Source organism: Ochlerotatus camptorhynchus, unplaced genomic scaffold (genome assembly GCF_037179485.1).
Source record: "Ochlerotatus camptorhynchus isolate MF236.1 unplaced genomic scaffold, CSIRO-AGI_Acam_v1.1 ptg000431l, whole genome shotgun sequence".
NCBI classification, from domain to species: Eukaryota; Metazoa; Arthropoda; class Insecta; order Diptera; family Culicidae; genus Ochlerotatus; species Ochlerotatus camptorhynchus.
Genome location: NW_027040917.1, coordinates 439,930 through 466,891, shown reverse-complemented (window position 1 = coordinate 466,891; position 26,962 = coordinate 439,930). Strand labels below are relative to the sequence as shown.

The 26,962-nt window shown below is 39.5% G+C and overlaps 2 protein-coding genes across 2 annotated transcripts; one reads left to right on the top strand and one right to left on the bottom strand.

Moving 5' to 3' along the window:
• Positions 1–432: 432 nt before the first annotated feature.
• LOC135711308 (involucrin-like) lies at positions 433–1,916 on the bottom strand. Its single transcript, XM_065234098.1, has 3 exons — positions 1,865–1,916; positions 651–1,788; positions 433–569 (listed from the first exon to the last, which is right to left on the bottom strand). The coding sequence occupies exons 1-3, from the start codon at positions 1,868–1,870 to the stop codon at positions 433–435; spliced, it is 1,281 nt and encodes a 426-aa protein (XP_065090170.1). The 5' UTR covers positions 1,871–1,916.
• A 3,464-nt stretch (positions 1,917–5,380) lies between these two features.
• Positions 5,381–26,962, top strand: LOC135711306 (uncharacterized). Its single transcript, XM_065234095.1, has 3 exons — positions 5,381–6,035; positions 6,097–6,365; positions 25,661–26,962. Exons 1-3 carry the CDS (start codon positions 5,381–5,383, stop codon positions 26,960–26,962), a joined length of 2,226 nt encoding a protein of 741 aa, XP_065090167.1.

The following is a 26,962-nucleotide window of genomic DNA, read 5'->3' as shown; positions in this document are numbered from 1 at the left end:
GTTTGCGTGAGTATCATATAAGTAGCGAGAAAAGGGCATAAGAAAGTTTGTTTACAGAAAGCTTGTATGCCCTTTTCACATGTGGCTTTTGATTTGTATATCGCTGATAAATTGACTTCCGACGCGACACAAGTAAAGTTCAGAAATTTTTGCTGTGTAGTAGACATAATTAAGCAATGTCTTTTGCACGACGGTTTTAACAATGACCCCCCCCCCCTCCCCTATCTAAGGGGTATCCAGACCTCGTCCTGAAAATGAAGAGCGTGTGTTCGATTTCAATTCTGCTCGAAGGAAAAAAAAACTATGTAAACTGATTTTCAAAAACAATTTTATTTAACAATATTCAACAGGATCATTCCAAGCATCAAACAATGTAGTTCCATTTGCGCTAAACTAGACTAGAGATTGAAGGATTCGTATCCAAAGAAGTTTCTACTGCTTGGATTCACGTTTGTGATAGGTGGAAATGTGGTGGTGTTGTTCTTCGTGCTGGTATTGTTGTTCCTGATTGTGGTGTTGTTGTTCTTCATGCTGGTGAGGTTGGTATTGGTGTTGCTGATTGTGATGCTGTTGGTGTTGACGGAAGGCCTGGACGTTGTGATCATCATGGTCATCATCGTGATGGCGCTGATCCTCGTAATGGTGATGATGATGATGATGATGATGGGCATCTTGATGCTGTTCTTCGTTATCGTCGTGTTCATCCTTGTGCTGAACCAATTGTTCAGAAACCGGAAGAGACGAATGCTGTATCTGGTAATGCTGTTCTTCACCTTGGTGGAGGTTATGCTCATTGTGGTGATCATTATGAGCAGGTTCAGAAGTATATCCAGTCAACTTCAGTGCAGCTGAATTTTGCTGAACATGTTCGTGACTGTCTTGATTCTTTTGGTAATCATGATGATGATGATGGTGCTTTTCAAGCAGCACTGGTTTCTCAATAATAACAGCGTATGGTTTTGAAACTTCAACTTTGTGGACATGCGTGACTGGAACCTCCTTCTCAACTTCTACGCGCACTGGACGATCAACGTGTTTGACGACCTGCTTCTCGATGTACACCGGAAATGGTTTCGAGACATGGACCGCGTATGGTTTCGGCACTTCCACATGGACTTTGTGGACTACTGGAACCTTGACTTCCACGGGGTATGGGACGTAGCGATTGACATGGACTGGAACCTTCTTTTCAACGAAGACTGAAACTTTCTTTTCCACTTCGACGGGATATGGCACTGGACGATCAACATGAACCTTCTTTTCTACGTAGATTGGGACTTTCTTCTCGACCTCAACTGGATACGGAACCTTGACTGGGTATGGAACTGGACGATCCACATGCACTGGAACCTTCTTCTCAATGTAGACTGGAACCTTGCGCTCAACTTCAACACGGTATGGCACTGGGCGGTCCACATGGACAGGAACCTTCTTTTCGGTGATGGTGTGCTTCTCAACTTCAACCTTGTAAGGAACTAGTACCTTCTTGGTGATGATGGTATGCTTATCGTCTCTCCAGTCATAGGCAATGTGTTGGTGAGCCTGATTATTATAGTGATTCAAATATTCAAATCTTGCCGGAGCTCCGTATCTATAAGACGGCTGGAATCCACTTAACATTTCAGGATGATGAGAAAATCCATGACCATAATCACTGAGACCACGTTTCGCTTGCACTTTAGTTTCATCGTTGGCTTCTACTTCTTTGTCGGTATCCACTTCCTTGGTCGGGTTTTCGATCGCTGCTCCCAAGACAATGGCCAAAGCCATTGATAAAACAACAAATTTCTATGGGAATAACAGAAAGGAAAGCAAATAATTAATACACTGAACAATCACAATCACTTCTTCTGATCACACGTACCTTCATATTAGTCTCGGTTGTACCAATCTTCTGCACTACCAAATCCGGTGAACGATCACAAACGAATGATGCTCTACCCCATCAGCAGCAAACCATTTATACTGTACCAATTTCTTCATCGGGATCTTTTTGCCAAAAGCACGATTTCCGCTCGCATTAAACTGGATGATATCAACCGTATCGTAATAGGCTTAGGAGAGAAGCGCGATCAAAAACGACCGAAAATAAACCACGTTACATGTGCCAGCTAGCAGAGCCTTGCCTTGTAAACAGGCGTCATTTTGGAACACACTTTTGAAAAGTATCTTTTTAGGGAATTAAAGTGAAATTTAATAAAATGCTTAAACAATGCATTTATTTTACCCACCATGATCATTTGACCTTCTGTTACTTTGATTTTGTGTGGAATTGTCCTTATTGTATTTTGAAAACACTGATCGTCAATGGACATACTGAGCCGTAGAACAGCTATCATGGTTCTTTGCCTCGATATCGACTAGCACGGTAATTAAGGAAAGTTTTGTTACACAGCAAAACATTATGAATAAACATCCATGCATGCAAGCCATGCATGTAAACTTGTTTTTCACGCAAACTAGCAACTTGCAAAAAATGTTGCTTGCAAAGATGAACGGTTGCATTTAATATTTGGAATATTTCATATATATTTCATTTTACATTTTTTTCACGATCTATAATGTAATCTGGATTGATATTTATATGCATCATAGTGAAAAAAAAATTACACTACTTTTTCAAACTGCGTAATTTAACATATACAAACATGGTCCCTTGGGACCTCAGATAGCCGTGTCAGTATTACCAAGCCAGAAATGTATGCATTGGTTGGCATGGAAACTCTCCATTAATAACTGTGGAGGCTTTAAAAAAACACTAAGTAGCAGACAAACGTTCCTATAAGGGCATCATACCAAGGAGATAAATAAAGTAAGAGCCCCGCTTTCCTGAAAGGTTGATAATTGCATAGGTAGCTGATTATCTGATAACGGCTTCATAACTATCCGGAAAGATTAAGAAACATATGTTATAGGACTTAAAGCTTTTAAGGGCAGAGCACAAGCATATTAAAGATATTGGAAACGTGTTGCTTAAAATTGGACCCACACTGCAGAGTAATCATTTGAACGATTTTTGTGGGCATTGCAAGATTGCTCAATAAAATCTGTTATATGACCAGTTCACTAACGTCTCTCTTTTATCGCACAGTAGTTCACTTGGTCAAGGACTATTGATTGGTGGACAAAAATTCATAAGTATCTCACGACTTGGCGCTTGTGTGCAAGTTAATTTCATGAATATGCTATATCTTGAGATCCAGGCCATATAGAAGGTAACAGGCTTCGGAATTTTTTTTCGGTTGTTCAAGGACTTCAGAATGATGGACAGAAGTTCAGAATTTTCTGACTACGTGGCACTAGTGTGCAAGTGAGTTTCCTAAATATGCTATATTTAAGGATCCAGGCCATATAGAATCTTACACTCTTCGACACAGTTGTTCAGTAGGCCAAGGACTTTTGTTTCGTGGACAGAAGTTCAGTTTTTTCTCACTACGTGGCGCAAGTGTGCATCTGGATTTCCTGAATATGCTACATCTTTGGATCCTGGCCATATAGAAGCTTTCTGTGTTCGGAAAATTTGTTAAGTTGATCAAAAACCTTCTATTTGCCGAAAATTCCAAGATATAGCTTATTCAGGAAATTAACTTGCACACTAGCACTTCGTAATGAGAACATTCTGAACTTCTGTCCACTAGCGAAAAGTTCTTGAACTACTAAGAAAATTTGCTCATGATTGTAACCTGCTATATGGTTAAGATCCCAAGGTATAGTATAATCAGAAAATTCTCTTGTTTACTAGCGATGTGTAGTGAAAAAACTCTGAACTTCTGTTCACCAACTGAAGGTCCCGAACCCATTGAACAACGGAAGACAGAAACCTTTTATGTGGCCAGGATCTCAAGATATAGGGTAAGCGAGCCAGTTTTTGTCCCAAGAGGTTTCTTATTCGACCCTATATTAATTTTCATAATTTTTCATTCTTTACTAAATGTTTATCCATGCAAGGTTAGAACATAGCTTTTGGCATAAATTTACACGAATAAAACCTGAACATTTATTTAAAATTTTAGTAAGGGCCAAGGTCCAAAAACTGGAGTACTAGTGCCACGCGCTATGTCTGATGGCACTTTTTTTGCAACTTTTGTGTACCTCATTTTTTTTTCTTTTTATGAAGTTAGTATTGATCCCAACTATCAAATCTGTTCAGGATTTAAAATATTTTATCTTGGTTTTTTTGAGAAAAAATAGTTTACATAGGACTACACACTTAGAAAAATCCATGTTAATTTAGGTGCTCTGGGAGTAACATATACGAGCGTCAATTTTGACATAAATTTCAGTCATTACAAACGTGAAATATAGCTTAATCAAACGTTTTTTTCGTTGAGCAACGAACTTTTCAGTCTCGGAGCATTTTTTTTTTTAAATCTTTATTTAAGAGATTTTTAGCCATAGGCTAATTCAGCTCTAGTCTCGGAGCATTTAATATTGTATTTTTGCTCCAAATTACAAACAAACCTTGGTCTAAGTTTCAGATAAACATCTGTGTCTGAATCTGATAATAGTAGCTATGTGTCTGAACTAATTTCAAAACTCCTGCATGCATCTCAATGAAACTTAATTTCCTATATGCAAGACTTGCAACAGCAAGTTGATTGTCCAGGTCAGAGGTGGTCTTTAGCTGGTAAGGACACTTGATCTCTACACAAGTTTTTCTGCAACATGTACAATTGATCATTAGGTCCGGCGATGCACCAATATATGGCTTTTCCTTACACAAAAAAATGCCAATCTTTAACTGACGCATTTTCGTGACACTTATACAGTGCTTTAACGTAGTCTATACCACGAGGCTCTTGTTTTCTGCCATACAGTATTGCCGGTGTTTCAATATATCGTAAGTAGGGATAGCAATTTTTTTTAGCAGTGAAAGTTTTGGGGGAGGAGTATCAACAGATGCATTTACTGCCTCTTTCATAACGGAAGCAGTCATTTGATCAACAAAATGACTCGGGATCAAAACCAGACCACTCCAAACGACCCTTGACTGAATCGCTTATGTACTTTGAACATTATTCGATTTTGTCAATAAACAATACCAACATCATTCATGTTTAATGTTTATTACGTTCCGATTCAAATTGTACGAATCTCAAAGAGCGCTTGCAGTTTCCTCTTCGTCGATATCACTGTTCTCGCCATTGTCATCTGTAATGGCCAAAAGCATCCCCGGAGCACACCTCACTTTTGTTTTTCGGTAGTTCCCTCATGTTGGAAATTAACGGCACTTTCTTGCGACTCTTGGCCTGAGAGTATCCAGTTCCGTGAGTTCGAAGATTCACGAAGCTTGAAAATCACTCAATTGACGAATGCTGCCCCTATGGAGTGACAGCTTACACTTCCAGAAATTCAACCGAGACGCACCGTAGAAAGCCTGATGGAAGCTCCCAATCGCCCCAACCCAGTCTGGCATATCGCAGCCTCCGTTCATCACAGCCGTCTCGGTGCTGTAGTTGGTGGTGGAAAGGGAGTCTTCCACCATGCTTGCACACGCAAGTACTGTTTTGATTCGAGCTTTTCGTTGCGTGACGAGTTTTCCCGCACCCAGGTTATCATTAGCTGTCCGGACCATGATGAAATGAATCCTGTTGCTGCTGCACTTCGGACAAATAGACGCATCGCAGGAACGAACGATGAGTATTTTCAACCGGGACGCACCGTAGAAAGCACTTGGGAAGTCCTCGGTTCTTCTAACTCAGTCGTGCCGATTCCTGCCAGCGTACATCAATGTCGTCCCGGCCCTGAGCTTAGATGTGGATCGGGGGTCTTCCAACTTGCTATGTCAGGCAAGTACACATATTATTCTGAATATTCGCTGCCTGATGCCGAGTTGAATTTCAGCACCCTGGATGTCACCGATCGAGGAAATGCTTCTACTCCTGTTAATTGGAACCTGGGACGCGCTGTAGAAAGCATTGTGGAAGCCCCCAATCCCTCTGACCCAGTCCTGCCATCTGCCGCCTCCGATCTTCATAGTCGTTCCGGGCCTGTGGTTGGATGTGGAGAGGGGGTCTTCCAACCTACTCACTACGGCGAGTATCCACTTGAGATTGTTCATGTCCATTCGCCACCTGATGTTTCCATGACTTCCAGGGGAAATTTCCTTACCTCATGCGACCACCGACCGTAGTAAACACGACGTCATTTTCTACTACCAAAATGTAGGCGGAATGAATTCTGATGTTCTTGACTACCACCTAGCTGTATCGGACCGGTGCTACGATGTCATCGTTTTTGTCGAGACTTGGCTCGATTCTCGAACGCTTTCCATCCAGGTGTTCGAATCCGAATACGAGGTTTTCCGCTGTGACAGAAATCCGAAAAACAGTCGGAAATCTACTGGAGGTGGTGTTCTCGTGGCAGTTCGTTCCAGGTTAAAGGCGAGAGCTATTGAAAACGTCTTGTGGAACTGTGTGGAACAAGTTTGGGTGGCCATAGAACTGAGCGATCGCACACTGTACCTATGTGCGGTGTATATTGTACCTGACTGGGTTCGTGACAACGAACTTATCGATACCCATTGCCGGTCCGTTTTCACCATAATGGAGAGTGCGACACCAATTGATGAGATAATCGTTCTGGGTGACTTCAATCTACCCGGCGTTTCCTGGAAACCATCTCACAGCGGCTTTCTCTACCCAGACCCGGTACACTCTGTATTTCATACAGGATCAGTTAGCCTTCTCGACTGCTATAGTACAGCAACACTGCCTTCGATAAGCTAAACCATGCCATCGCGATTGCCAAGTTGCATAGACTTGGGGTCAGCGGCAACCTCTTGCGATGGTTTCGTTCATATCTCAGTGATCGGCAACTGATGGTTGCCATTGGTGACAACCGGTCCATATCTATCTGGCTACATCAGGAATACCTCAAGGAAGTCACCTGGGACCTTTGATTTTCTTACTCTACTTCAATGACGTGAACTTGGTCATCGAAGGCCCACGACTATCGTATGCAGACGATCTTAAAATCTACCTACGAATCCGCTCGATTGATGACTGTCACTTCCTTCAACGTCAGTTCGAAGCCTTTGCCAGCTGGTGTAATTTGTACCGAATGGTGGTTAACCCCACTAAGTGTTCAGTGATCACTTTTACTCGGAAGAAAGAACCAATCACATTTGAATACAAACTTATCGGCACTGTAATCGACCGTGTGAACCATGTGAAAGATCTGGGTGTTATTCTGGATTCTCAACTTACGTACAAGCAGCACATCTCGTACGTTGTCGACAAGGCGTCTAGGACATTGGGATTTATCTTCAGGATAGCAAAGAATTTCTCCGATATCTACTGTTTGAAGTCACTGTAGGGTAAACGCTCCTATAGTTGCGGTACGTTAGAAGCGTTAGGTTCCTATAGTTGTGTATGGAGACTCCATACACAACCATAGGAACCTAACGCTTCTAACGTACCGCAACTATAGGAGCGTTTCCCCTACTGTTCCTTGGTGCGATCCATTCTGGAATATTGTTCTGTGGTCTGGAGTACAAACTACAACAATGGTGCTGAGAGAGTTGAGTCCGTTCAACGCCGTTTTCTTCGATTCGCTCTGTGGAAGCTGCCTTGGAGAGACCCATTTCATCTGCCCAGCTATGAAAGTCGTTGCCAGCTGATTGATCTGGAGCCCCTCCGAACTAGAAGAGACACCTCTAGGGCCCTGTTCATTGCGGACACTTTACAAGGTAGAATTGATTGCAGTGCAATCTTGGGGTAAGTCAACATAAACGTCCAATTCCGTGCGCTACGTAACAACGTTATGCTGAGATTGCCACTTCAGCGCACAAACTATGGCATGAACGGTGCAATAGGTGGGCTACAACGAGTGTTCAATCGAGTCTCGGGCATCTTCGATATCCAAATGCCTCGACAGCTGCTACGAAGATACTTCTCATCGTTCTTTTCTGGCACAGTTAACCGTGAATGATTGTGTGTTTTATTTATGTATTTTATTCTTAGTTTTTATTTTTTGACTTACCTATATAAGTTAATTAAATCATCATTGGGGCTATACACAACCTGTTGATGCAGACAAATAAATGTATAAATATATTAATTAATATTATTTTAGTTAAAAGCTCAGCTTTCCTCGGACAACAAACAGATCGCCAACAAGAAGTCCTTCAACGGAGCTAACATAACCCGATTCAAATTTTTGTAGACTTCTAGGCTCTTCCGGCAGTTGATTTTGGTTTCCGGAAAATGGTGATCGGTGGTTCAGTAAGTACTGCACTACATGGCCGATAGTCACCGTTGATGGAATATTCACCGTGTTAGTCTGAATGCGATATGGGTCCATCGAATTGATTACACTTATTCTCTATGCATATCTCCGCTTAACATCTTCCGGCATTTCGTAAATAAGACCACACTTGGTCCTGGATGAGGAATTTAGCATGCGTATATTCACTGAGCTGAAAAAACACTACGTCCACGTAAACAAAGGCACCAATATCTGTAAAAAAGTAAGGTTAAAAGATTTCGTGATCTGGTCTATAGCTTGAGGTCGGTAGTTTAAGGTTTTTTTAGGCATTTCAGGACGTTGTTAACACTGTTCATGTACAGCAGGACAAGGAATGGTACAATATGGCTGCCGTATGGTACCCCGGACTCAAGTCCCCGGCAAGGTGACAGATAACCTTAGTTTCACGTACCCACTTGCAAATAGTATAGATGTCGCCACACAACATAAACAAAGGGATTGTCCTTCACCGCCTCAATGGCATTTCTCTATGGGAATCCAACTTTTTGTTTCTCCATGTGTGGATGTCAAACAAGCAAGAATGCTATATGATAAGAGCGAATTTATAATTTTCGGGGTGAAATGAAATAATTCAAACAAATTGAAACCGATTGATGGAGGTTCATTTTCTTATATAATCAAATGGCAATAAAAATACTTTGCTGTCTCCTATTTTATTTTCCTCTGCAATATAATCACCCTACAGATTTCTTTTTTTGATCATAGTGGTGCGATAAAGGTTTACCATATGAATAAACAAAAGTTGACTTTCCCGTGTTTCTCTATAGAGATTAGTGAAGTTTAACGCACGCACACTAGTGGGTGCACCGTCGTGTAAAGTTGTTATTTGGCTAACGTAAAAATGTATGAAATTTGATCTGCAAAAATGGGTTTGACAGCAATTTGTTATGTATTTTCCTCGGATATTCACTAACACGTTCTCACATATCGCACCAATACAACCGGACGGTAAAATCTCTATTCTTGTGTTCTTGTGTTTTTTTCTGACATGCAAGACTTCGGAAATTAAACTGAAAATACTCAATAATCACCACAAATATTTCAAAGTTGGAAGATATTATGAACGGCTTAAAAATAGACTCCTAATGAGCATGTAAACAGGATGCAGTAAACAATCATCGCAATATCTTGATAAATCAAATAAGGGTCTCATAAAAAATATTCATAGTGAGCTTGTAAAACGAATTAATTAAAGTGATTATCTTTTGCTACATCCGTCCGTATCATTAACGTTATTTATTTATTTAATTAAATCTTCAACATAATGTTGTACAGATATTTTCTAGGCTAGGTGTCGAATTCTATGTCTGTAAGTAGACTTACTAATGTTAAAATCATATACATCAAACGTTTCATTAAACACACGACAGCACAAAGTCCACGGTTCGTTGAATCCATAGTTGGTCCGATGGGTAGGTTGCCACAGAAGCGTGTAACTACGTAGAACTCTTTGAGGAGCATTGATGTAGATTTGGCTCACAAGAGAGTTGCAATCCACGTCACCGTTAAGCAATCCAAACACGAAGAGTCGCTGAAGTAGTTTCCTCCTTGCTGCCAACATGTCCAGGTCAATCAGCCTGCACCGTTCTTCGTAAGGCGGCAAATTTACCGAATCGTTCCAGGGCAGAACACGTAAAGCATATCTTACGAAGTTTCGCTGAATGGCTTCAATTCTGTTAGCTTGAATAGCGAGAAAGGGTGCCTACACAACAACAGCATACTCTAGAAGACTGCGGACGAGAGCACAGTATAGTGATTTCAGCGCGTAGATGTCCTGGAATGCGTTTGTGTTTCGTTTCAAGAAACCTAATGTGGCGAATGCTTTAGCAGTTATCATGGAGATGTGCTCATTGAATCTGACTTTAGAGTCGATGATAACACCCAAATCCTTAACTGAAGAAACGAAGAGCAAACTACTGAGTCCTAACCTATAGTCATGTCGTAAGGGCTCGCGTGAACGGCTAAAAGATATTGCGCAGCATTTTGGTACATTAACCTGCATACCCTTCAAGGTACACCAGCGCAAAAGGGAATCAATATCCTTCTGGAGTGCGCAACAGTCAAGTCTTGACTTAATTGTACGAAAGATCTTTAAGTCCTCGGCGAACATAAGTTTCGAAGAACACAGTCGACTACACAGATCGTTCAAGAACAGGATGAAAATTAAAGGCTCCAAATGGCTACCTTGGGGAACACCAGAGGGTATCTCGAAACTAGGCGAATTAACACCGTTAATGCTCACATAGGCTGAGCGGTCAGTTAAGTAAGACTATAGCCACTTCGTGGTCCAATTAGGTAATCCCATACACCTCATTTTGTCCACTGCAAGCACATGTGGAACCCTATCGAACGCCTTACTGAAGTCCACGTAGATCGCATCAACTTGTCGTCGTTTTTCAATGGAGCTGATCAGCGAGTTGACAAACACCATTAAGTTGGTTGTTGTAGAGCGTTTCCTCACGAAGCCGTGCTGATGTTCGGTAATTATTGGCCTAACCGCTTGATATACGACCTCATATACGATCTTCTCCAGAGCTTTTGGGAGGCAGCTTAGAATCGAAATTCCGCGATAATTTTCAACGTTGTGGATGTTTCCAGCTTTGTGAATAGGTGTGATGGACGCAACCTTCCACATTGTGGGGAAAACACCACTAACTAGCGAACGATTGAAGATAATCGACACAGGTGAAGCGAGAGATGCACGCTAACCCTCAAGTACCCATTAATGAGTAAAAAAGTACGCATTTCGAAGAAAATGGCTTAACTCATGAAATGAGTAAAACCAACTTTACTCATTAATGAGTATTTGACGAGTACTTCATAAATTGGGTAATTTTGAATCATCGTTCTTTTTCGGTAATGTGTAAAAAGTACCCATTTTTAAGAAAAAATCTTTATAGGGCTCATTATCATCAATCATAACTACGTCAAAATTCAATTTAAAATGGATTAGGTTACTTTATTAAAGAGACTGGCTCGGCCATTGGCTGGTTCGTCTCCGGAGATTCAATTTAAAATCATCAAACAAAACTCAACTTCAAAACATATCGATTTCTTCATTGATAATAAAACATTGTTTATTTAGTGGATGATGAAAATGTAACCAACAAACAAATTTCAGTCTGCATTGTCAGCTTTAAAGGATTCCAGAAACATAACACTCAATCGGTTAACCGATTATCTTGTTCTATGTTTCATAGTTTTTTACGCTAACAATATCAACAAAATCTTTAATTTTTTTAGTTGTGACAACGATGTGGTGCTACAGGTGCACCTTGCTCAACCTTATACGCAACGTATCTTGCAAGTTGCTCGGCCAGGGAAGATTCTGCACTTAGAAGTGCAATAAAAAGTTCAAAAAATATATTTGACGATTTATACTTCCACGCTGCGCTTGCTTCTGCGTTTTTAAAAATGGCGTCACTTCGCACTGAATCAGTTATGAATAATTCAATATTACGAAAATAATCATTTTTTGACATTTTAGAACCAGTTCAAAAAATGAGTACAAGATACTCACTTAATGGGTACTCTGGAGTTAGCGTGTGCAGAAAATTTCTTAATGAACGATGGCGGCAAACAGTCTGGACCAGGGCCTTTAGAAGGATCTACAGATGAAAGAACTTTCATCACCTCTTCAACAGATACATCCAACTGCGGCAAGTTGTAATGAGCTATGCTGCTAATCCAGTCACGACGATCATCCGGAGAATGAGTGGGAGGGGTAGTCGAAAAAACATCCTTGAAGAATTTTGCGAAGAGATCAGAAACTTCTTCCGCGGAGTCAGCACGAGCTTCTTTATAGGACACATCGAGTGGTATACCGCCATTCCGCCTAAGTTTCTTCACGTAGGTCCAAAAAGACGATGGATCCTACTTTGCCTTCGACTCAATGCGCAATACATATTCATGGAAAACTGTGTTCAACCGGCTGGTGTAGTGCTCCTCCATGTCGTGAAGTAATCGCCTGTTTTCCTCAGTCCGTTGTTTGAAAAGACGTTTAAATGCTCTCCGTAACCTGTTTCGGAGGTTCCTAAGTTCCGTGGTCCACCATGATTGATTGTAGTGAACACGGAGGCAATGTCGTCGAATAGGAGTATATTCGTGGATGATATCGAATATGGCTCCATAAAACCGGAAAACAGCATCGTCAATGTCACAATCAGTCAAAAGCGTCGTCCAGTCTATCGAGCCTATCCGGGCGTTGATAAGGGGTTCATTGCAGAAGTTGAAATCGTAATAACAGCGGTCCAGCCCAACGTCGTCAGTATTACGAAGGTAGTCAAATTCGATTCCTCACCAAACTTGAAGTCTCAAGAAGTAGATGAGTCCATAAATTTGTATGCTCTATTATTTAGTTACACAGTTATGGGCATAGTGACAAGGACAATACAAATACCATGAAGACTTCTGAAAAATGTAGTGTTCATATAAGTGAAGTGATTGTTAATCAGAATTTTCTAGAATATCAGCTGAAATTGAGCTCTGAAGATTTTTGCACATAAGTAATGGTCGCAGATCCGTTGTAGCACGATATTTAAAATTAAGTGAAATTGAACAATATATCACATATTTAGCTTAAATTCATTTGAGGCCTTCGACATACGTACAAAGTACACCGTTGTACTAAAGTTGTACTCTTTTATGCTAGTACCTCAAATTGTACATTTTGCAGTACTAGCTGCTTATAATTAGTACACTCTTACTCACTACAAAACCATTCTTTCTTTGTTCATCATCGACGATAATAGCAATAGCGTTGAAAACACCGAAAGTATCCTTGTTCAATTCTCATTTGTTCTCATTAATTCGATGACAATCATCTATTTTCGTTTTACAAATCATATGTATAACCTTTTGGTTCTATACTGCTCATATACGGTACACAAAATAAAAAATAAAATTTTTCATAAACTGATACTGTATTGTGCATACTACGATTTTTTTTAACTGGCATCACTGGAGTTCTTATGTCGCTAACGTCGCATGTGCGCGCGACAATAAGATGAATTTTAAACTTTAATTTTGTTTACAGTACATCATTTCCGTACTCGCCCTTTCAGATAACACTTCTGAAATTTATGAGTTTGACAGAACCACCAGCACCAAATTGTCGGGGTACACTGGCAATATACTGGAGAGCTGTCAAGTTGCCCCCGAGTTGCCCGGACTTTACTAGAAACGAAGACGACACCCGATCACCAAGCTTGGCAACATATTCCCTCCAGGCAAGTACAAGCGCAACCAAGAGTGAAGGTTATCATTTTCACACTAGCGTCGCGTAATGAGTAAGTTCTGAACCTCCGAACAAATTTGCAGAAAACAAAATCCAAAGATGTCAAGATATAGCATGTACAAGAAATTCACTTGCACACTAGTGCCGCATAGTGATAAAATTCTGGACATATACCAACCAAAATTCCTTGATCCACTGAACAAATATACTGATTCACTTGAACACTAGCTCCGCGCAGTGAGAAACAGGAAATTCACTTGAACACCAGCGCCGTGTGGTGTGAAAATCCTGCACTTCTGTCCACCAATCAAAAGTCCTTGACCTAATAAACAGACTTGCTGAAGAATGTAACCTTCTATATGACAAAAATCTCAGTGAGAAAATTCTGAACTTGTGTCCATCAACCAGAAGTCTTTGACCCACTGAACAACTTTGCTGAAGAAATAAAGCTTCTATATGGTTAGGATCAACTTAAAATCAATGGTGTCTAACTCTCCATACTACGTACCGTTTGTGCCCTTTTAGTATGGAAATACTATCTAACATGAACTTCTTCTATAATTAAAGCAAGAGCTGCCTTAGTACCAAAATGCGAGGTTAGATTCGATTCAATTATAATACACGAAGATCTTCAGCTCTTGATGCGTCTTAAAAATGTTCAAAGGAGGCAATATCAAAGAATACGCGATCCTGCAATGAAAGTTATCTGGCGGGATTTGCAAAAACAAATTAAGAAGCGATTCATTGCCCTGAGGAACAAAACTTTTGAAAATAATGTTTCGAAATTAGATCCAAGTTCCAAACCCTTTTGGAAGCTCACAAAAATTTTAAAAAACCTCAAAAGCGGTAAAATTTTGATCACAAATTCGGAAAAAGCTCAGCAACTTGCTAAACAATTCAAGAGTCCACATAATTTCAGTTTTGATCTTACTAGTCTTATTGAGAATCAGGTTGCTTCAGATTATCTGACTATTTGTTCTCGGGAAAATATTTTTAATGATTCCTGTGCGACTGCTTTGGACGAAGTAAGATCAATAAAAAAAAAAAAAAATGAAAAATATGAAACCTCCTGGTGATAATGAATTTGTTATAACCCCCGTAAAAAAAACTCCCAGGGTACCTTGTCTTTCTTGGTAAAATTATTCAACAGATGTTTCCATTTGGCATACTTTCCTGATAAATGGAAAAATGCAAAAGTTGTTCCAATTTTGAAGCCGGATAAAAATCTAGCTGAAGCTTCTAGCTACCGTCCAATAAGTTTACTTTCTTCAATATGTAAACTTTTTGAAAAGATAATTTAAAATAGAATGATGCTTCACATCAATACAAACTCAATTTTTGCAGATGAGCAGTTTGGATTTTGCCATGGGCATTCAACTACTCATCAACTCTTAAGAGCTACCAATTTAATTCGTTCAAACAAATCTGAAGGCTACTCAACTGGAGTTGCTCTTCTAGACATAGAAAAAGCATTCGACTGGCATGAAGGTATGACTGCTAAATTGAAAAAGTTTAATTTTCCGCTGTATATTATGAAATTAGTTCAAAATTATTCAACTGACAGAACTCTGCAGGTAAATTATCAAAATTCCAAATCTGAACGACTACCTGTTAGAGCTGGCGTTCCTCAGGGTAGCATTTTTGGGCCTACATTGTGTAAAATTTTCACTTTGAACCTCCCTGATTTGCCTCAAGGTTGCCACAAATCTTTGTTCGCTGATGACACAGGCATGTCCGCTAATGGAAGAAATCTTCGTGTTATTTGCAGCAGACTGCAAAAAAGTTTAGATATTTTCTCTTCTTATTAATAAAAATGGACGATTTCTCTTAAAGCTTCTAAAACTCAACTTAACATATTTCCACGTAAGCCTAGAGCTTCCTTTTTGAAACCTAGTAGTAGTTACATACAGAAAAAATACTGAATTTTAACTGTCGCGTAAAATCTCCCCTCACTTAATTTTGAGCTAAAGTTGGCATAAATAACGAAATTGTTTGCAAGCTTGCCTGCATAATATCGTGTAGATTTATGCCAAACCTAGCGTTAACAACGCGTGCGCTAGATATCGCAGAAATTTACGCGATGTCACTATGAACTAATTGTTTCAATACAAACTATGAAAGGTATTAATACAGCTAGAGTTCCCCAATTTCTTGGTCAAGTCAAGTGAAATATCTTGGATTAGCACTTGACCAAAAATAAGCTTTTCAAGATCTCATTTGTATGTTTGTATCCTCTTTTTAAACAGTAAATCCAAACTTTGCCTGACGAATAAACATCTAATATTAAAAAAAAAAGTTTTTAGACCGACCATGCTTTACGGTGTGCCAATATGGTCAATTTGTTGCACTACCAGGAAAAAAGCACTTCAAAGGATTCAGAACAAAGTTCTGAAGATGTATTTGAAGTTGCCTCCCTGGTGCAGTACTGCTTATTTATTTATTAATTTTGAATTAGCAATGCAGGAGCAATGTAAAAACACTTAGATATATATCATAACAATAAAGAGGCTGGTAAGTTGCTATAGTAGCTGGAACACCTAGGTTAAAATGTAGCTTATTTTAAATTAAAACAAATAAAAAGTTTAAAAAAAGGTAGATAATTTAATGTGTTTGGATTGTATCATTGCAGAATTTGATTGGTTACATGTTTCATTGATGTATTTATCCTTAACATAGATTTCAATGCATCACATGAACAAGGCGTATAAGTGAAAAATTCGTAACTGATCCACATGGATTGTCACACATATCGTCATTCCAAATTTGAAAAAAAAAAGAACTTTAATTCATTCACTTCTATGTCAATCGTCACACAAACTGCATTCATTCCATCTAAAGGGTGTTCCAGAATGTCTAAGCACGACTTTGGAACACCCCTGCTTGTTTCAGATGACGTTTTAGCAGCTGAGTATCACGCTGAATCATTGTTTACATTTTTGATAAGCTATCATATCACATCTCTATAATCAATCAATACAATAATTCTTCTGCATTTTTTTTTTTTTTTTTTTTTTTTTTTTTTTTTTTTTTTTTTTTAACTCTTTATTTGTTCCAAATTCAAAATAAATTACATTTCATTTTTAACCTAGGTGCTCCAGTTACTACAGTAACTTACCAGCCTTAATTGTTATGATATATATCTAAGTGTTTTTACATTGTTCCTGTCTTGGCCATTCAGTATTTTAAACAGGTTTTTTAAACCTGCATGTCAGTATAACAATTGAGAGCTTAAAACTAAATAACTAAAACTAAATCTTATCTAAGTATAAAGGGAATTAATCGTTGCAATTGAGGATTGTAACGATTTTTGCCGGAAATTATTAATTATTTTGTTGGACATTTGTGCTAAAGTCTCAACATTCGAAATTCTATGTACTTCGGTAGTACTGTACCAGGGAGGCAACTTCAAAATCATCTTCAGAATTTTGTTCTGAATCCTTTGAAGTGCTTTTTTCCTGGTAGTGCAACAACTAGACCATATTGGCACAGCGTAAAGCATGGCCGGTCTAAAAACTTGTTTAAATATTAGAAGTTTATTCGTCAGGCAAAGTTTGGATTTCCTGTTAATAAGAGGATACAAACATTTTATATATTTGTTACATTTGGCTTGAATGCCCTCAATGTGATCTTTAAAAGTTAATTTATGGTCAAGTACTAATCCAAGATATTTCACTTGGTTTGACCAGGAAATTGGAACTCCGTTCATAGTGACTATGTGACTACTACTAGGTTTCAAAAAGGAAGCCCTGGGCTTATGTGGAAATATTATAAGTTGAGTTTTGGAAGCGTTGGGAGAAATCTTCCATTTTTGTAAATAAGAAGAGAAAATATCTAAACTTTTCTGAAGTCTGCTGCAAATAACACGAAGACTTCTTCCTTTAGCGGAAATGCCTGTGTCATCAGCGAACAAAGATTTGTGGCAACCCTGAGGCAAATCAGGGAGGTCCGAAGTGAAAATGTTATACAATATAGGCCCAAGAATGCTATCCTGAGGAACTCCTGCTCTAACAGGTAGTCGATTAGATTTGGAATTTTGATAATTTACCTGCAGAGTTCTGTCAGTTAAATAATTTTGAACTAATTTCATAATGTAAAGTGGAAAATTAAACTTTTTCAATTTAGCAATCAAACCTTCATGCCAAACACTGTCGAATGCTTTTTCTATGTCTAGAAGAGCAACTCCAGTTGAGTGGCCTTCAGATTTGTTTGAACGAATTAAATTGGTAACTCTTAAGAGTTGATGAGTAGTTGAATGCCCATGGCGAAATCCAAACTGCTCATCTGCAAAAATTGAGTTCGTATTGATGTGAAGCATCATTCTATTCAAAATTATTTTTTCAAAAAGTTTACTTATTGAAGAAAGCAAACTTATTGGACGGTAGCTAGAAGCTTCAGCTGGATTTTTATCCGGCTTCAAAATTGGAACAACTTTTGCATTTTTCCATTTATCAGGAAAGTATGCCAAATGGAAACATCTGTTAAATAATTTTACCAGGAAAGACAAGGTACTCTCTGGGAGTTTTTTGATGAGGATATAGAAAATTCCATCATCACCTGGAGCTTTCATATTTTGAAATTTTTTAGTTATAGACCTTACTTCGTCCAAATCAGTCCCCCAGGAATCATCAAAAATATTTTCCTGAGAGAAAATATTCCGAAAATCCCGAGCAACCTGATTCTCAATAGGACTAGTAAGACTTAAACTGAAATTATGGGAACTCTCGAATTGCTTAGCAAGTTTCTGAGCTTTTTCCAAATTTGTGATCAAAATTTTATCACCTTCTTTAAGCGCTGGAATTGGCTTTTGAGGTTTTTTCAAAATTTTTGTGAGTTTCCAAAAGGGTTTGGAACTTGGGTCTAATTTAGAAATATTATTTTCAAAAGTTTTGTTCCTCAGGGCAGAGAATCGCTTTTTATTTTGTTTTTGCAAATCCCGCCAGATAACCTTCATGGCAGGATCGCGTGTTCTTTGAAATTGTCTCCTACGGACATTTTTAAGACGGATCAAGAGCTGAAGATCATCGTCTATTATAATTGAATCGAATTTAACCTCGCATTTTGGTACTGAGGCAGCTCTTGCTTCAACTATAGAAGTAGTCAGAGATTCAAGAGCATAATTAATTTCATCTTTGGTTTGCAAAGGAATGTTTGGATCGAAGTTATATTCCATAAATGTTCGATATTGCTCCCAATCAGCCCTATGGTAATTGAAAGTAAAGCTGTTGGGATTAGAAATTATTTCTTGGGATATTTCAAAAGTTACTGGAAGGTGATCAGAACCGAAGTCAGCATGGGTAACCAATTGGCTACAAAGATGACATGAATCAGTTAAGACCAAATCAATAGTTGAGGGATTTCTTGCAGAAGAAAAGCATGTTGGGCTGTTTGGATATTGAATAGTGTAATAACCTGCAGAACAATCATCAAACAGAATATTACCATTGGAATTGCTTTGAGCATTATTCCATGAACGGTGTTTTGCATTAAAATCACCAATAATAAAGAATTTAGACCTATGACGGGTAAGTTTCTGGAGGTCACCCTTGAGAAAATTCTTTTGCTGGCCTACGCATTGGAATGGCAAATAGGCAGCTATAAACGTAAGTTGTCCAAATTTTGTTTCAACAGAAACTCCCAAAGTTTCAAAAACTTTGGTTTCAAATGAGGAAAGAATTTTATGCTTGATTCGTCTATGAATAATGATGGCAACGCCACCACAGGGTCCATCAAGACGATCATTTCTATAAATCAAGTAATTTGCGTCCTTCTTAACCTTATGGTCAGGTTTAAGGAACGTTTCAGTTATAACGGCAATATGCACGTTATGAACTCTCAAAAAATTAAATAGCTCGTCTTCATTATCTTTAAGAGATCGAGCATTCCAATTTAAAATGTTTAATGCTTTAAAATCCATTACTGAATTTTAAAGTCATGACAATATTATTAGCAAATTTTACTCCAGTTTGAATAGCATCAAACATGGAGTTAGATTTAAGCATATCAGAAATCATGTCAATTAATGAATTCTGTAAAAATTCCATTTTAGGGGCAGTAATGCTTCCTAAGTCAAAATTGTCAAAATTTCCGTTAGAACGTTGGTTAGTATTTTGATTTCTACCCGGTGCAATAGCAGCATAGGTAGCTCCATTAACTCGCTGAACATTGTTAGCAGCGAGGGGAGTAGGTACAGATGAAACATTTGAAGCAGGGGTGAAATTTGTACCTACGGGTACGAATGTAGAATTTGATCCTCGCTGACCGTTGTTAACAGCAGAGGAATTTGTACCTGGTCGGAAACGTGGAGCGTTTCCTACCTGTCGGTTAGAACGAGATTGTAGGATCGCTTTGCGAGTCTTACATTCCCAAAAATTGGATTTGTGGTTTTCACCACAATTTGAACATTTAAATTTCTTAGGATCTTCCTTCACAGGACAGTCGTCCTTTGCGTGAGAGGAATCACCACAATTCATGCATTTAGCTGGCATGTAGCAATTTTTAGTTCCGTGACCCCATCCCTGGCACTTACGGCACTGAGTGAGGTTTTGGAAATTTCCTCCAGTCTTCCTGAAGTGTTCCCACTTCACTCGGACATGGAGCATAAGGCTAGCTTTTTCTAAGGCCTTAAGGTTGTTTAGTTCACTAGACTTGAAGTGAACTAAATAAAAATCATTAGAAATCCCGTTGCGCGAATCGCCAGGACGGGATTTCATTTTCATTTTGATTACTTGGAGTGGCACAACTCCAAGTAATTTTGCCAGTTCATCTTTGATCTGATCCAGGGATTCACCACTGGGCAGTCCTTTCATGACAACCTTGAACACACGTTCAGTTTTGGTGTCGTAAGTAAAAAATTTGTGCTTCTTCTCAGTAAGATACTTGAGAAGACATTTAAATCCGTCCAAGGTTTCAGCCAATACACGGCATTCACCCCGACGTCCAATTTGTAGTGAAAACTTAACTTTCACGAAATTCAAAAGTTCCATGCGAAGAGCATGGAAATCGGTAGTGGTTATCACAATAGGGGGAATCTTTTCCTTCTTGGCATTAAGCCGGGAAAGTTTACTAGAATTTTTCTTGGATGATGGATCATTCTCATCATCCGTGAGCAAATCAAATTGATTACTCAAATTAATTTCTTCAGAAGGGGGGTCAAGAGCTTGCCCCTTTCTTTTGCGTTTAGGCGCCATGGCGGCAGTAAATTTTTTATCCAAATCGACTTCCAAGCAGATTACTATAAGAATCTGAAGGATCGAAGAGGAATTTTCCAAATCGATATCCAAGAAGGATTACCTCGGGTAGGGTCCAAACAAGGATCGAAGAGGAATAAGAGGAGTTGAACAAGGTAGAAAATTTTTACAGGTTGAGCACTGAAAAGTGCTGTTTAAATTTGTTGTAGCTTTAGGTAGTAGTAACACTTCCTTAAGCAAAAAGCAAATAGATCCGCACGGCAAGAGAGCACGATGCGGACTCTGATTCTTCTGCATTCTTTTCAAGTGGTTCTCACGAACCACTTTATCCACATATGTTAACTATGCACATGTTTAGTTCTATCAATAAATCAATTGCACCATTATGTGTGCATCATACGCAGAAGTCCCACACTAGCAAGTAGATCGAATTATAGACCTCCGTGCAGCCTGGGACTCTGCTGCGAGAAGCAACCTTTTAGCACATGTCGCAATTATTCCATTTACATACCAATACATATCGATCACCAACAGGCAACTACTGATTGGTCTGAACGAGTAGTCCAGGCACCTCCTTCATTTATAAACTTATGTAGAATTATGCAGAGTTAGAGTTAAGTTTTCTTGAATAAAGCAACTCATTCAGTATCAAACACTTAAACCGTCCGGGTGTTTTTATGCCATGATGATGACAACATCAACATCAGTAATAAAATAAGTGTTACACATTTCGACAAACAGTTTCGTGTATCGCAAGTGTCGGTTCTTTACATTTCCGTAACAGTGCGAAGCATTTCTCCGCAAAAGAGCACACAGATCGTGCACAAATGGTGTACTATCCCCAACATTTCTCTGAGTCAATTAGCGAAATTGGAAGGTGTAAGCATCGCATCGGAGCCGTTCGAAACGCGATTCGGAAGTATGGTGATGAAGCAACTTTCCAGGACAAGCAAAAATCTGAACGTAAACCGAACCCTGTTGACCGAAATCTGGACCGGAAAATCGCACAAGCTTTCACTCGCAAGAAAAGTGCATCGGTTCGAGACGTGGCTAAAAAAGTGGGATCCTCGAAGAGTAACGTCCAGCGGGCCAAGGCAAGAATGAGTCTAAACGGTCTAAACACATATAATAAGCAGAAGAAGCCAAAGCGGAGTGGAAAACCAGCCACATCCGTCAAACCGAGGGCTCGGAAGTTATACGACCAATTTCTATGCGGAAAATCGATGTGCGTGATTATGGTCGATGAATCATACGTTACATTTGATTACAAAAATCTCCCTGGTGATCAGTACCATACCTCTCACGTCAAAGTCACGAGTTCAAATCTCACCCCCAGACAAGTCACGAATGACCCAAGAGCGTTAAAGTGACTATAATAAAAAAAAAAAGTAGTACACCGGTCGTGATGGTTGAAGTGTTGAGGACACGGAAAAGTCGATTTTTATCGAAACATTTGGTAAAAGGCTATGGTTTGGCAAGCCATTTGTGCATGTGGTATGCTTTCCAAACCATTTGTGACAACGGAGACAATGACAAACCTGGTATAAAGACAACAAGGTCCAATTCGTACTCAAGGAGATGAATCCGCCAAACTGAACCCAAGCCAGGCTAATGGAACCTTTTGTGCCCTGACCAAAGCATATTTACGGAAACATGTAAAGGCATCAGATTCCGTTACAAAGTTTGCGAAAGACAAGAAAAGTATCCAACATTGTTGGAAAGTCATCTGTGCTGAAGCTAATCAGTAGCGTTAGCGTTAGCGTTGTTATGATATACTTCGTAGATTGGACACGATCTTCTGAAATTTTCTGTTAGACTACTTTCAGGAATAATGCTGGGGAGTAAACATTGGTAACAATCTAAACCCATGATTTTCTGCTCAGTAAGCAAAAACGATCGCTCCAGGATCATCGAGCATCTCAAAACCATAACGCTTTGCGACAGTACAGGACTACGTTTTCGCTTGATATGCAAATAGTTTCCGAGGTTAATGTGGCGGTTTATTGGGCTGTGGAAGAGCTTGGGGTTAAATGCATGATTTTCTGCTCAGTAAGCAAAATCGATCCCTCCAGGGTCATCGAGCATCTCATAATCCACAGCACTTCGCGTCAAAGTACGAATATATGGATGAACTATCTATTATTGAATAACTATTATTTACTATAATTACATGACAGAAATAAAATATCAACTACAAACAAAACGTGACTTCTAAAATCTCAAAAAGATATTCTCACAAATATATTTCACGCAACCAGGAATCTCAAAACCATTAGACGCTACAATGATACTCTGCACATGTTAGACACAATAAGAGGCCAAAAAGCAAGCGTCCGACACACAAAACCCGCCAAATCCACTTGCAGTCACAATCAATGATTCTACGAATCGCGAGCGCTCACGAATGATAAAAACCGCTGACTGCGACACTCTGAAAGCGAAATTGACAGGCTCTATACGCCAAACACCCGCCCGCAGCCGATTTCATCATGGAAGTTCTATTAACAACCAAGATTTAATCGTTTAAGGCATACTGAAGCATTAAGATGGTGATATGTGTAACTATAGGAAATCATCATCGTTGCAAATATAAAGAAATTAAACATAAACCTTTGCTTCAGTTCCGTCAACCTCCATGTCCTTGGGGAGGGCTGAAGCTAATCAGTAGCGAAATAAAAATCGAATTTGCTGTAAACAGCGTTACGTTGTCGTTTTTTTCAAAATCATGCTTAGACATTCTGGGACACCCTATATCATCTATAACATCTCTGGTGCTTTTCCACCACCACTATCGGCATGTAAATTAATTTCCCACATTCCAGCAGGCAGACAATCTGATGTGCAGAAAAAAAAAACAAATCTGCGTCCACAAAGTCCAAAAACACCGGACCAACCAGCCACAATCGGGACAACTGCAAGAATGCCAATTCCGACGTAATAAATTCATGTGAAAATGGGAAAACAGAATGAAAAATAGAGCAATAATAATTGCTGTAAATAAAACCGGTCCTTGCTGTTGCTGCACGCCGTTCCGTACCTACGGGGAAACTATGGAGGAGTAACGGCAGTGAAAAAGTGTGGACGGTAAAAAGAATTGTAGGAGTGCTGGTATGGATTCGCAAAATAAAAAAATATCATGGGTTCTGTAGTAACTAGCCTAGATGCAGTGTGTTGTGAAAATATACGCCCGATCGTTGACTGGGACACTGCAATTTCATGGGCCAGGAAAAAAAATTGCTTGTATGGAATAATTTTTATAAATTGGGGGAAAATGTGCATTCTGCTCAGCTATTCAGAACCTTTACATGTAGGGAGGCGACAGCCGGCGCCGGTGATGTAGTGGTAAGCGTGACTGCTTTCGCACCCAAATGGGTCTGGGTTCAATGCCAGCCGAGGTCGGAGGTCTGGTCACGTCTTCCTTCGGAAGGGAATGGGTTTGAATGGGTGCGATATCCTACGCAGGTGTGGAAGCTGCCTTCCTGCACCTTCGACTGCCGTCAATGCATGGCAATCAATGTCCGTCGGTGATATTGGCACTAGATTGCGGAGCAGAGACCGACGTTATGTAAAGGAAAGAAGGGAGGCGATGCAGTGTAGGGGAAAATTGAAACCTGAGAGATTAGCAGGGGGTTTTTAATGCAATCGTTTATTTGTTGGTCAAGTTGAACTCTATGTAGGGGAAATGACGGCTTCGGCATGCCAGACTATTTTCGGCAACCCAAATTGAAACACTATTTTCACTGGATTTTCTTACGAAAACACTTCGCTGAATGCATGCAAACGATTCTTTATGTTTTCAGCTTCAATTTGACTATATTTTTACCACTAAGAAAAAGCAATCTAGCAAGGTTTTCTTGAAATGAAACACACGCACTACAAATTGTAGCTGATTTCGAGTTGCCGATAATAGAACAGCAGATTTACGTGTAGTTCAAATGGAACGGTTGCCGAAGAAAAACTGGTTGCCGACAATACTCGCTCTCACTAGAGAAGATTGGAGCTTTGTAAAAGCGTTTCAAAACAGTTTTTGACAATTCTTTCGACTGAAATTGTTAGAGCAGCTGGCAGCAAAAGATTGTAAACAAACCAATACTGCATATGTGTGCGTTCCATAGAGAAAAAGGCTATAGAAAGAAGGTCGCTGCTTAGGTTGCTGAGAATACGTAAATTCCCCTATTTCCAAATAATTTGGGCCATGCATTCGTAATGTATAAAGAAATTCAGTTGTTAAATCATAACAATCAATATCCGGATATCCGGAAAAAATACTGGAATTGCGGATTTCCGGATTTAAATTGATAGCGTCCCTAATAAAAATTGTATGGTTAATTTGCTTAACGACGTGTTCTGAGTATCATCCAAACCATTTGTTGAATAATTCGATGATTTGGGTTATCGTTCGTTTATGGTTATTTTTTATTAGGGGTGCCGTGTTGAGATTATCATAATATTATCATGATTCTCAACTTGAGAAATATTATAATTATGAAATAATTATAAGCAAGAAAAAACATTTTTATCAATTAATTTCCATATTAAATCGATGCGTGAGACAAACAAGCATATTTGAAGCTGAAAATTTTAAATCAAGATCCTTAATTCTATTATTTCACGCGTTCTCCGCACTTGCACATGTAACTAAATTTATTTTTCGGTCGTTTTTGTTTTGTTTTGGAATACTCTTCTCGCCTAGGTCATAAACGAAAATCGCTTGCGGGTTGATATCACCCAGTTAAGTGCGAGCGGAAATTGTGCTTTTGGCAAAAAGATCCAGATGAAGAAATTGATACAGTATAAATGGCTTGTGGCTGATGCAGTAGAGCATCATTCGATTGCGATCGTTCACCGGATTTGGTAGTGCAAAAAATTGGTACAACTGAGACTAATATGAAGGTTTGTGTGATCAGAAGAAGTGATTGTGATTGTTCAGTGAATTAATTGTATGATTTTCTTTCTGTTTTTTCAATAGAAATTTGTTGTTTTATCAATGGCTCTGGCCATTGCGTTGGGAGCAGCGATCGAAAACCCGACCAAGGAAGTGGATACCGAAAAAGAAGCTGAAGCCAACGAGGAGACCAAACAGCAGGAGAAACGTGGTCTTAGTGATTATGGTCATGGATTTTCGCATCATCAAGAAATGTTAAGTGAATTCCGACCAGCTTATAGATTCGAAGCTCCAGCAAGCTTAGATGATTTGAAAAACTTTAATAATCATGCTCACCAGCACATGACCTACGACTGGAGGGATGAGAAGCATACTATGATCACCAAGAAGGTTCCAGTTCCTTACAAGGTTGAAATTGAGAAGCACACCATCACCGAAAAGAAGGTGCCTGTCCATGTAGACCGCCCAGTGCCATACCGTGTTGAAGTTGAGCGCAAGGTTCCAGTCTACATTGAGAAGAAGGTTCCAGTGCATGTGGATCGTCCAGTTCCATACCCAGTCAAAGTGCCGTATCCAGTTGAGGTCGAAAAGAAAGTCCCTTTCTACGTAGAAAAGAAGGTTCATGTTGATCGTCCCGTCCCATATCCCGTCGAAGTGGAAAAGAAAGTTTCAGTCTTCGTTGAAAAGAAGGTTCCCGTCCATGTCAACCGTTACGTCCCATACCCCGTGGAAGTCAAGGTTCCAGTAGTCCACAAAGTCCATGTGGAAGTGCCGAAACCATACGCGGTCCATGTCTCGAAACCATTTCCGGTGTACATCGAGAAGGAAGTCGTCAAACACGTTGATCGTCCAGTGCACGTAGAAGTTGAGAAGAAGGTTCCAGTCACGCATGTCCACAAGGTTGAAGTCCCAAAACCCTTTGCTGATATTATTGAGAAACCAGTGCTGCTTGAAAAGCATCATCATCATCATCATCATGATTACCAAAAGAATCAAGACAGTCACAAACATGTTCAGCAAAATTCAGCTGCACTGAAGTTGACTGGATACTCTTCTGAACCTGCTCATGATGGTCACCACAATGAGCATAATCACCACCAAGCTGAAGAACAGCATTACCAGATCCAGCATTCGTCTGTTCCGGTTCCTGAACAATTGGTTCAGCACAAGGATGAGCACGATGATAGCGAAGAACAGCGTCGTAATGTCCATCATCACCATCATCATCATCATCACCATTACGAGGATCAGCGCCATCACGATGATGACCATCATGACCGTCTCGAGCAAGCATTCCGTCATCATCAAGAGCACCAATTTGAGCAACAACAGTATGAACAACAGCTTCATGTTTCTGGCCATCACAAGCGTGAAACCCAGCTGTAG